Below are 12,512 nucleotides of genomic sequence, written 5' to 3'. Positions count from 1 at the left end.
CACTGCACACGCGCCAGTGGGCGGTTCTCCTGCTTACCTAACAATGATCTCGATCCGAACGATGGCGTTTGGTTACCACGGCAACCCGACATCTGCCTGCACAGCGTGACTGCTGATTAGGTAAGAAGTTACTAAGCATTTTGTCCACTATTGTTTTAGGCATCCAGTCTTCATGCTTATACCTGCACCATTGATCTTCAATGGTTGAACATTTTCCACTTGAAACGAATACTGGAAGGTTACATTTCTCTCTTGCATAACATGCTTACAGCTATTTGAAATTCTGATGACGTCATAGCGACGCCCAGGGGGAGTGTTTTTGTTTTTTCTTCCACTTTTATGTTTGACTATATATACCCACACTGATGTTTGACTATATATACCCACACTGTGTTTTGTAACTTTGTCACTGCTATGCCTGATGAAGGGACCCTGTGTGGTCCCGAAAACGCTTTTGTATTTGACATAAGTTTTGAATAGATCCACGATTGACTATCCTTGAAGGAGTCTGGTGTGCTGGTGACATTTCTATATTATCTGCAACTGGCGGCGCCATCCGCGGTCATTCCAAGCACCCTTCCCCATATGCAACAAACCTTTCTCTTCATAAGGAATTATGAGATATGACATTTTTTAAGCATTTTGAACATTGAAATACACACAAGGTGAGGTGACACTTTTTCCAGTCTGGTGACAAACCCACCTGGAGACACTTTTGTCTAGAACCTTCAGGAAGAATATACATTACTGAACGGTTCCCTGTTGGGGAAGCACAACAAACCCACGTTTGATTTAATTAACACATTCTAGCTAACGAGTTTATGTAAATTTTGTTAGCTTCTCGACTGCATTCAGTAAAAGAAAATAATTGACTCAGGATGTCTTATGACATGAGGCCAAAAAATCTGATATGATATTTTTATGGTCGCACCATGACACCCTGTAACATAGAACACTTAGATAAACCAAATGTGTTCAGTACATGCATAGGTTTAAGCAATAGATGGGGGTGTGCTTTCAGTTTTGTCTAAGGTCCTTCATTATTATTATTATTGGTATTTATATAGCGCCAGCAATTTACGCAGCGCTTTACATAGTTGCACATTCACATCAGTCCCTGCCCTCAAGGAACTTGCAATCTAAGGTCCCTATCTCACATGCATACATATGAGGGCCAATTTAGCAGCAAGCACTGGGAGAACAGGCAAACTCATTGCAGATAGGGACCTGGTCAGCATTCAAACCATGGACCTCCAGTGCTGCAAGGAGGAAGCGATAACTACTATGCCACTGTACTGCCCAGATTTAGAAACTATACTGAGCTGTCCCCCGACACTTTTTTTGCTGACACTTTAAAAGTACAATTGTTGTAGTACATTGTCATAAAATTGACAGTACAATTTGTACCCTAACAGTAGTGGTTGTTGACTGTAACCGAAGCCTTGGAAAAAAATTGTTTATTTCGAGTTACCATACCTTTTATTGGTCATAGTAATTTGTATGGAACTACTAGCAGCTTCCATTCTATTTAAGGCATATAAAACCCATATATACTTCATATTGTAGGGCACTGAAATATGACACTTTTCTTCCAGGGTTGTTGATAACATGCTGTATAGCCAACCGGTGGTCCGTGGACCTCTGGTGGTCCATGAGAAAATGTTGGTGTTCCCCGGGCCCCTCTGATGCCGTGCAGGCTGGACCGTCATTGAAGCGGCACGGAGGCTCCGGGCTGCCTCTCACTAACTCAAGCAGCGGCTGTCACAAGGAATGCGCTGCTCTCGGTACAGTGCAGGCTCTTCAGGAGGCGGGGCATCTCATCAGTACCCGGACTGAGCAGGCTGCAGGACATAGAAAAAGTGGGGAGAAGCCAGGTAGTAGTGGCTCAGTGTGGGGGATGGGGAGGCACGGGGGTGGTTGGGGGCAGTGCTGAAGCTAGGGGGGGCATGCGGTCTGCGGGATTTACATTCAGGTGCGGCATGTAAGGTCTCAGTCTCCTTGGTTTCCCGCGCTATTCGGTCTTGGGTGTCGCGCTTGGAGGTGCGTTGCAACCCGGAGGAAGATGTCCCCGAGTTGTCCCTGTTGTTCGGTAATCTGAGGTTGGCGGCAGATTTCGTGGCAGAGGCAGCGGTGGACCAGATTAAGCTGGAGGCCAGGGCCATGTTGCATTCAGTGACGCCAGAAGAGCATGGGAATCTCAGAGATGGATGAGTTACAATGGAAGAAGTTGGACCTGGTGGAGAATCTCTCCGCATACTAACAACGGACCGCATCTTTTAGGAAGGACAAGAATTTGTTTATTTTTCCCAGCGGCTCAAAGAAGGGTTTAGCGGCCCCGGCGCGGATTCTTTCATCATGGATCGTGAAGGCCATTTCATTGGCTTACGGGGTCGCAGGTCTTTCCTCTCCCAATGGCTTAAAGGCTCATTCCACGAGGGCGATGGCGGCTTCCTGGGCTACCTACGCGAGGGTGCCGGTGGATACCATCTGCAGAGCGGCAAGCTGGAACACGCCGAACACGTTTATGCGACACTATAAGCTGGATGTTAGATTTGGGGCTGAAGCCTCGTTGGGAGTGGCAGTTCTTTCGGCTGCTCTTTCTCATTAAATTTATATGGCAGTTATGCTTGGTGTGTGCCTATTTATTGGGGGGGTTTCCCTCCCTTGTATATTGCTTTTTAAATCCCATGGTAGGCTGACATGAGGAGGGAGCCAGGAAAACGGAAAATTGTATACTTACCTTCGGTAATTTTCCTTTCCTGGCTCCTCATGTCAGCCGCAATATTTCCCCCCCATTGACCGTCTCGAGTGAGCTGGATATAGAACACTGGTCTATGGTAAGGGACCCTCTTTTAACTGCTATGAGGGTGGTCCTGTGGGGGGTCAGGAGGGCGGAGCTGACCCATCATAGGCTGACATGAGGAGGAGCCAGGAAAGGAAAATTACCGAAGCTAGGTATACAATTTTCCGTTATATAGATATATATATTTAAAAAAATCATATTAGTGGTCCGAGGGATTTAAAATTATGACTTTAGTGGTCCATGAGATCCGAAAGGTTGGTGACCGCTGATATCGAGGATTATTTGAAAGCCATACAGAGGATTTTAATATTTACAGACAAGCTGCTATTCTCTAATCAGTAGAGAACAGTGAAAGGATCACTGCTAATTTTAGTACACAAAATGTATGGACATAAGCATAGAAAGATGTATGAATCTGTAAACATCCATGAGTATAATCTGACATGTGACTTAATCATAAAAAATATATTTCTGCTATGCTATAATCAAGAGCCTTATAGGGTTGATAAATTGAAGATAGAGAAAAGAAAATGTGCATGAAATTTGAGTTGTTGCTCAAAAGTCTTGCTTATTTTTTTCATGAAATAAAAGATGAATCTTGATTGTGTGTTATTGTCAACAACTCCAGTTTAGTTTTTTGTTTTTTTATCTCCAGTTCTAGTAATTGATGATGGTTTTTATTGTGGTCTGTGTTGCAATCTCCCTATGGGGGAGATTTTAGTTTAACTTCACTACTGTAGGTGAAGGGAAATCTCACAGTGGGGACTAGACACCCAAACAGCACCTAGAGAAGCCTCACAACTGGAACAAAAGCATTTGGATTGATGTGACCATGATTAAACCTTAATGGTCACAACCATTAGGCAAGATGAATGCAACATATTATCAGACAATATTGGAGGAAATTCTGTATTCAAAAGCTGGAAAACTGCACACGGGGTCTCAGTTTGACTTTCCAACATGACAATGAGCCCAAGCATAAGGCTTCATTCACACCTGAGCCGTTCACCGCGCGTATTCGGCTGTACAAAAAAAACAATGCCCTTCATTGTGCATCGTTCACACCATTGCTGGGACCACGTGGCAAGAAACCGTGCGGTCCCCGAAATAGTGCAAGAACGATAATCCGGCAGATTCTGCACATTTGTGGCTATTTAATAGCCACAAATGAGTGGCATCCGCACAGATTAAAAACATTAGTATTCCATGCGGAAAACCATGCTGGAACTGCAAACGCTATGTGTGAATGCAGCCTTAGGCTAGGTTGATTTTCAGTGGCTGCAGCAGGAAAAAGTAAGGGTACTATAGTGACTATCACAATCTCCTGACTTATTAAGCCACTATGGTAAGATTTCTTGGCACGATTTTTGCCAAGAACAATTGGCAGCTTTACCACAAAAGAAAATAAAGGGCCTCATTAACAACTACCACAAAAGACTGCAAGCCATCCTTGAAAAATTAAGGGTATTCAAAAATGTTTGACCAGGACCATTTTGTTGTTTTCCCTTCTTGCTATGGTTTGTTTAATTATTGTGCTATTATCTGATGCCTAATAGTTTATCTTGAATCACAAGAAAAAAAAATGTGTTTGGTCTAATCAGTCATGTTTTCCTAAAAAATGCTCCACATCTTACAAATTGTGCCAGGGTATGCAAACAAATAATCGCAAGTATATACAAACTATTTCTGATAGAGTCGCTGCAGGTGTGAAACGCTGCTGATTGCAACAGGTTTTAGGTGTTTGAAACAGTTTTGGGTTGTGCAGGTTCTTGAAGCAGGCTGTCAAGCAAGCTAGGTTTGATTATCACAGAAAGAGAATGAAACGCTATTCTCATAGGGTGTTTGTTGTAATAAAATGATTTGAAAGAACTCCTTTTGTGTGAGTTTTTCTTCTTTCAAGGTTTGATCGCTTATTAGGTAATTTTAGTGAAAAAGCTGTGATATATATTTATTTCAGTACAGCGTTGCATGACGGAATAAATGTCAGTCAAAGTACTGCAGCGCTGAACACTGAAAAATGGCCTGGCCAGGAAGGGGGTCTAAACACCTGGTCTTCTAGCGGTTAAATAGAGGAATTTGGGTAAATATATCATTTGCATTAGTTTGATTCTACCAGTTGATTTAATGGGAGCGAATGATGACTCAGGCCACGCTAGGAAGAGGAAATCTACTGATATAATTGTGAATAGTTATCCCTAAGTATTTGAAGCTTTTAACTTCCTGGATTTCGGAGTATGCAATCTAGGGATATAGTAAGATGGATAGGAAAGGCAGTTTACTTTTCCCTACTTACCCTTAGACATAAGGCATGTATGAAGCAATCAACAAAGTCTAGAAAGGATTTAAAGGATCTTTTATAAATACATGCATAGTAAGCATGTAGAGATATTCTCTTACTCAGGGTTTCCCACCTAATGCCTGCCAAGGGTTCCTTTACCAAGGTGAATAGAAATATGGAGCGTGGGCTGTACAGGTGTTTTCTCTTCTGGAGAGGCAAATATGTTGGTATACCCTCTACCCACTTTGCATGACTTATCGTAGGTATACCACGTGAATGAAGTTGAACAATAATATCAATAGATGACATAAAGGCAGATTGTTGCAGTTGCTAGGCTGTATAGGTACATGACTAGGATAAGACAGGTTAGGTATATATGATTCACATTATTAGTATTATAGCACTCCAGTGATTAGCCATTAAGACCTGGTGTTGCATTTTCAGGGTAGAATCGGAACCCTTCCTCTATCTCTTCCTGGATATTTGGGAAATCTAAGTTGTCGTTACTTACTGGTACATTGTGGGAGTTGTATTGGGATTAGGAAGTTCTTGATGGCACTCACAGTAGGAGTCTAGTCTGCTGGGTAAAGATGCATGAAATATTACATTAATTCCTATAGGAACCGAACCTGAAGAAACATGTACAGTTGGAAATCACATGCATTAAAAAATTTAATAGTTCATGGATATTTTGGTTAGACTGGTTTTATTTATACTTGTTTATGAAGCTAGTCCTGCTTTATACTTATATATTAGCTTCCATACTGACCTCGCCAGAATCAATTATAGCATATTCTTTTGCTCATACAGCTACCTTTAGCTCTTTGTTTCTTTTGATCATGGAACTATTACCTATGGATTGTGATAAATGCTTTCTCTGGATGCAATCTGTGGCCAGGGACAAGCATCTAGCCTGAGCCGCAGGTAATTGTTCCTTGTACAATTACATATGGACAGATGCGGATGCCTGTCAGCCTGTCATTCACTTGGGCACCACAGTCGCATCTGTATGGACCCACATGGGATTCCTGCCACAAGAATCTGCAAGTTCTTGCCGCAGTAATCCCCAGCCACAAATAATAGCCTTGTGTGCATGTAGCTTTAAACGTATCCCAGTGTGTACAGTATAGGGGTATTTTCCTGCCAAAATAGTGTACTTTTTACTGATCACATCAGTTAGAAATCCAGGGAGGTTTAAGACTTCAGAGGTGAAATGAGGGTCGATGGCCTAGCATTAGAGACAATCTAATAGGGAATTTGGCCTCAAACATCTGTGGTAATATCTACTTAATTGTAATGGCATGGTCGGCTCTTGACGAGGATCTGTATGTTTTGGATTGATACGAGGATTCTTTAGCGCACAGATTCTTCTATCTCCATATATCTATAAGTTCATAGACATTATACCAATTAGCAAGAATGATTATTTTCTGACCATGTCTCAGTTTGGATGGGTCCAAAACCCCTAGTTGAAGTTCCCAATAAGTAGAGTGAAACAAGATGGGAAGGTGGCATCATGTAACCCGCAATTTGTAATTGTGCACTTAACGGAAAACAATAAAAATTTGTCTGACTTTTTAGGTACTTCAGAATTCAAGTAGGCATATGCCAATATAAAATGACAAAAGTATTTATTTCATTCCATTAAAATCATCAATGTATAATTGATACAGTATACAGACATACGTTAAAAACATAAAAGAGAATGTAGCCCCAAGGTCTCATACTTTTTCCTTGTAACACATTAATCATTCCCATCAGTTTTTCTTTGACGGGCGCAATATACCATTGGGGTCCTTCAGACATAATACAAATATCCTCCATTGCACATCCTACATGCAATGTAGTTGACAAGGTTAATTGTTCGAGAAGATAACTCCACGTTTCATGGTAAAATCCGTTGCTCAGGAGAGGGTTACACATATTGTAAAACAATATAAGCATATGTTTAATTATACCATAACACATTTATAATTCTACACATAACATAAATAATGTTCAATTCACTACATACTTGAGAAATTGAATATTCTCTCAGCAGGCTATTTATAGATCCCAGGATACCCAGATGAGGAGGTACTAGAGGGACACCTAAAGATCACCAAAAATTGCAGAATATTGCACCTAAACTAATCACACACCTGGATCAATCAGTCTCCAATCATAACTCTAATAATAAATTAAATTACTACTTTACCTTTTACTATTAAGTAGCTGGTATTACATCCATGTGAGACAACAGCCTGTTCTTTTTATGCTTTTGAGAGAGCTGAATCACAGGGTTTGAGGGAAAGCCTCCTATTATCTATCCTAAATCCCAAAATAGGAGAGATAGAACAAAAAGAAAAGATAAGGACAAATGGCAAAGCAATATTAAAGTGTAATGGCGTCAAATAAATGAACCAGATACAAAAAAAGACCAGAAAGGCGGGCAATGGCGTGGGTAAAAATGGCCAAAAAATGGTGGCATAATTTGTACTACACAATCTAAAATAGCATGGTGTCCTCCATAATCTGAAAATGTTTCTAGACACTCAAATTATTGTTTATGAAAAAGAATTGATACACCCCTCTCATAACAGAAGTGCATGGCACGAAACCCCGACCAACCTAGTATTTTTTACTCATTAATTGGTTCTCTGTAAGACCAAGGATATGGGGGACATGTGTTTTTGTAAAGTTAAACATTCTGGTTCTTTTGTAGTGTAGTGTGTGATCCTTTACATTCCATGAAATTTTAGTGACTGTAGATACAATGTTGGTGGAGAAAAAACATAGGGAAATAGCAGAGTCTTCCGAGTTTCCCATGATCCTTTTTCATATAGAGTAGGGAGTCCAAGGGTGAGGTAGGAGGGTGAGGTAAAGTGTTTATTTCGAGTTACCATACCTATATTGGCCATAGTAATTTGTATGGAACTACATTAGTATACATCATATCCACAACATCAGGTATACCAAAACATAGAATATTTCTTTTTTTTTTAAATGTCCCAGCAACATGCCAAAAACAGTACTGTACAGGCTACACGATTTAAACCAAGATAATTAACAATCCTGTTAGTATTGCTCACCATGCACACTACAGTAAGTCAAAATACACGCTGCAGCAGACCAGGCCTATTAAAGCTGAACTCCAGTGTTTTTTTTTAAAGCGACCATCAGCTTATAGTAGAACTGTAAATGCCAGGTCCGTATGGCATACTGACCTGGCCAGCTGGAAGCACTTTTGTAGGTCCGTATGCCATACGTCTTTGGCAGCGAAAGGGTTAAATGTATTGCTCTGCAGTCTAAAAAAGTGGACTTTGCTGCAATACTCACATTTATTCAGGAGCTTTCCCTGCAATAATTGCCCCTGGGTGACCTTGTTCTTTTGGGATGAATTATGGCTGTTATCATTCAGGGTAGTGCCTGCTCAACTACCTGTACAAGCATCCCCTAGGGATGCAGTGCGGTTGTATGTGCACTGTTGAGTGTTTGATCTGGATCTGAGGTCCATAAAGCTTTGGCACTGTACCAAGAAGTAAAAAGTAAATTTTCATCTTGATGCTGCTATTCTGCAGTTATGTCCTAATCTAGTCATTATGCAGAGTGCAGAATATTCTCTAACGAACCCCTCCCACTATAAAAGCATCAACAAACTGCTAAAATAAGCACTGAACAAATAGTCAGCTTTGGGAATCTTTAGTGAAGGCAGTGCTATATTAGACAGCATCTTCCTGCTGAGATAAATTGGGAGAAAGAAGATGATGATTTGGTCCTTCTGTAATTTACTGGTGGAATAATGTGGTGCATGCAGGTGCACTGTGTGTAAAGGGCAACAGTTTACTCTGGCTTCCCTGCTGTTCTTGGATTTTGCAGTGGATTGCCATGAGGTTGTTTCCCTAACCCACGTGCTAGGCGGAAAACTCTTAGCAGAACAAATAGTTTGTGTCTGAAGAGTATGTTGTTATAATCAAATGGTAAGTGCCATGGCAGATGGGAGATTTATTTGCAGCAATCTTCAATTGCCTCAATTCAGTGATCTTTCTAAGGAAATAATAGTTATTTCCTAAATCGCTAATTTTACAGTAATTTTTGGTTGTCTGTCGGTGATTGAGTTTGAGCAGTGTGCATGTGTGCGTCAAGATTGCCAGCCACAATCGCTCTTCTTTCACCTCTGTGGCTTAGCTAGGAAACGCTGATAGAAAATGATTTGTAGCAGAGCACGCCATCCCAATGATGTAGCACTAGTTAAACTTGTAGCAGCCGCAAGTTGCTTTTTTAATAGTGACTCTAGCAATTAAATCACTTGCTACAATTTGCTTTAATAACATTAGTGGTTTGTATCCGTGATTTAATCTGCATCCAATGCTGGCTGCAGTTTACAGAAAAATATGAGGGATGTGGAGAAAATTTGGTGAGGTGTGACATCTGATTCTTCCAATGAGATGATAAACAGGTTTAATAAATTGCTAAATATTGACAACTGCTTCTGTATTCACAGACATGCCACTTCTAGAAGAACTTACCTTAGAAAAGGTTTTAGAAGAGTTAGAGATGCTCTGCCATGAAAACATAAGCCTTGCTATTGAAAAGGAAGAAGGGCTGGGGATTGAATATGATGAAGATGTCGTCTGTGATGTTTGCCGGTCACCAGAAGGAGAGGATGGGAATGAGATGGTTTTCTGTGATAAGTGTAACGTCTGTGTGCACCAGGTAATTTATTGTATTCATGCATGCATGCATGCCAATTACTTTTCATTTTGTCTATGAATATCTATGATGAAGCATCTAACTTACACACTTAGATATAATTAGCTCCCTTTATCTGTCGCCTGCCTTTCTTGTTTATTTTTCCTATATTAAGCTTCAGACATGGTGTAAAATGGAAGATATCTTCTGAAGGGCAAGATCAGATTTAAGATTGGCTGATCCTTCCCTTTCGCAGAGATCATATGACGAACTGCCTAGGCTTTGGTCACAAGACCATCACAGGAGGGAGCATCAAGAAGCATTTTTCAGAAACAATATTTCTGCCTGTTACTGTTTACAAATTATTTGTTCACTCAATCAAGATTGTTAATGTAACTTTATGTTTACATTTGTGTATAGGTGTGTTTTAAGCACTGCTCACACCTGTTGTCTCTCCTGTATTTTTTTAGAAACAACATATTCTGCAGCCACTGTCAGGCACGGATTTCCCACAAGGCCGCAACTCCTCCCCTGAGCTGTCAGATATAGGGCGCGAGGTATGAATCCACCGGCGTCCTGTTAATGTGGATTGACGCCGGTGGATTCATACCTTGCCGTCTGCTTGTTATCTCCTGTGTGATAGCAATAAAGTTAGGTAGGGAAAAAAATGACATTGCTTTAAAAAAAATGTAAATAAAAATGTAAAAAAAATTCCTGCCGCCCTGCCATCTGGTTGCCATTCACAATTGATGGGGAGGGGGGGTTGGCGGGTGGGGCGTATTGTGGAACCTGGCCTTAGGGCGGCAGGGAGAGTAAATCCGGCCCTGGCCACTGTGAAACCTGTTGTACGGGTTGAAGGCTTAGGAGCAGTGGATAAATCTCTATTAATTATGTATTTCAATAAAATGTTCAGCTTTATGAATTTGGTGTAATGAAGGATATGCCTGTGAATATTCATGCATTTCCATATGTCATCTTTGTTTTGCTCATGGTTTTTTGGGGGGTTTTTTAGCATCTACTTTGCTTGCTTCTCATTTACCTTGAACTTGGTACTTTCTAAAACCAGTATGGATATATTATTCTAACAAGTATAAAATCAGACGTGAAATTGATTGTGATGTGAAACCTTTGGTACAATTGTTCTTTACCCACTTGCTGACCGGGGTGTTAAACCCCCTTCCTGTCCAGGCCATTTTTCAGTATTCAGCGCTGTTGTACTTTGACGATTATTCAGCCATGCAACGCCGTGCTAAAATTATATTTATGGGACCGATAGAGCTTTCTTTTGGTGGTATTTAATCACCACTGGGTTTTTTATTTTTTTAAATTACCGACAATTTAGAAAAATAACCTGTTTTCCCTATGTTAAGCAATGAAATCTTGCACAAAAAATAATCTTTCTTCATAAATTTAGGCCAAAATGTATTCTGCTACACTTCTTTGGTAAAAACAAAACCCAAATAAGTGTATATTAATTACAATGTGTGAAAGTAATACAGTCCACAGACTATGGTATATATATTTGAAATGTATCAACCATGGTGCCCTGACTGCTTATCGCATTTCTTGAGGCACTAACATTTTGGAAATAAAATACTCCAAGGTATTTGATAAGATGCATGCGGAGTGTTCAAGTTTTTTGGGATAAGGTATCAGAAAATGAACTCCTTGCCGTCCGCCCATCGTAAAATACAGGCGGACGGTGGATCCTTCCCAGCGGGTGGACTTTTTTTTCTCTGCTCGTGCGCGCCCCCTAGCAGAGTCCCGCCAGGAAGGTTAACAGCTGTTACCGGCTGTTTTATACAAGCGTTCGGCCAGCTATATCCCTGTAGTGTGCGCCGCCCCCCATCTCCTTTGCCGGGACCGGTTATCCCGGGCACCGCAGGGGTGGTACCGAGAAGGCCGGCTCAGCGGCTGCTTGTAGAGAGACAGAGGTGAGATCAGCATTTCCCCCACCACTGATCTCTCCTCCTTCTCTCTCTAAAGTCGAAAGTGATGTCTATTACATCACTTTCGCCTTTAGCTGTCATTTCTATGGCTGAGAGCCAGAGAAGAAGCTGATGAAGCAGATCTATGCTTCATCAGCTTCTTTGGGGGTCCCTAGGTGACAGGGGTTTTGGGGACCCCTGATGTCTCCATAAAGAGGACCTGTCATTTTTTCTAGCTATTACATTGGGGGACTTTTTAGCCCCCTATGTTATAGCAATCAAGTTAAGTGTAAAAAAAGAAAAAGTTTTTAAATAAAAAAATGAAAGTCTCAAATTAAAAAAAAATTAAAAAACACCGAAAAATGTTTTAAGTCCCTCGACCCCGCGCGCACGCACTTATACACGTAAGTACGCGTCAGGTGCGCCTATGTGCGAAAACGATGATTATGCAGCACATGTTACATATCGCCGCGAATGTCGGAGTGAAAGCAATAATTCTATGCCCATCAATTACTGATAACACTAAAACGATGAGCGGTAAAAGCTTTTAAAGCATTGACTATGGCCAATTTTAGGCATGGGGCGCACACAATTTTAACCCCTTCGTGACTGACGACGTACAGTGTACGTCGCCAGCATCGGGGCTGTTTAAACAGACTCCCGGCGACTTTTGCCGCCAGGAGTCTGTTTAAACTTGTAGAGCTGACTGTCGGCTTTACAACAGAAGCGATCCTGGCGACTTACCTGTCGCCAGATCGCTTCTGCGTCCCGAAGAAGGGGCCGCCCCCCCCCGCCGGACACCCCCCCCGTGCTTCCCCGGCTCCCTTGCCCC

The 12,512-nt window shown here is 41.3% G+C and overlaps 1 protein-coding gene across 1 annotated transcript in view; it reads left to right on the top strand.

Annotated features, from left to right (window-relative positions):
• Positions 1 to 12,512, top strand: part of LOC108798368 (protein Jade-2-like) — a 253,509-nt gene that overhangs the window by 200,916 nt on the left and 40,081 nt on the right. Inside the window, 1 exon segment of the mRNA XM_018570113.1 lies at positions 9,565 to 9,776. Within this exon segment, the coding sequence (XP_018425615.1) occupies positions 9,565 to 9,776 (212 nt within the window).

The sequence above is a fragment of the Nanorana parkeri genome, unplaced genomic scaffold (genome assembly GCF_000935625.1).
Source record: "Nanorana parkeri isolate BGI_ZX_2015 unplaced genomic scaffold, ASM93562v1 scaffold1456, whole genome shotgun sequence".
Classification (NCBI taxonomy): Eukaryota; Metazoa; Chordata; class Amphibia; order Anura; family Dicroglossidae; genus Nanorana; species Nanorana parkeri.
Note: the sequence above shows the minus strand (reverse complement) of the source record. Positions and strands in the feature narration are given on the sequence as shown.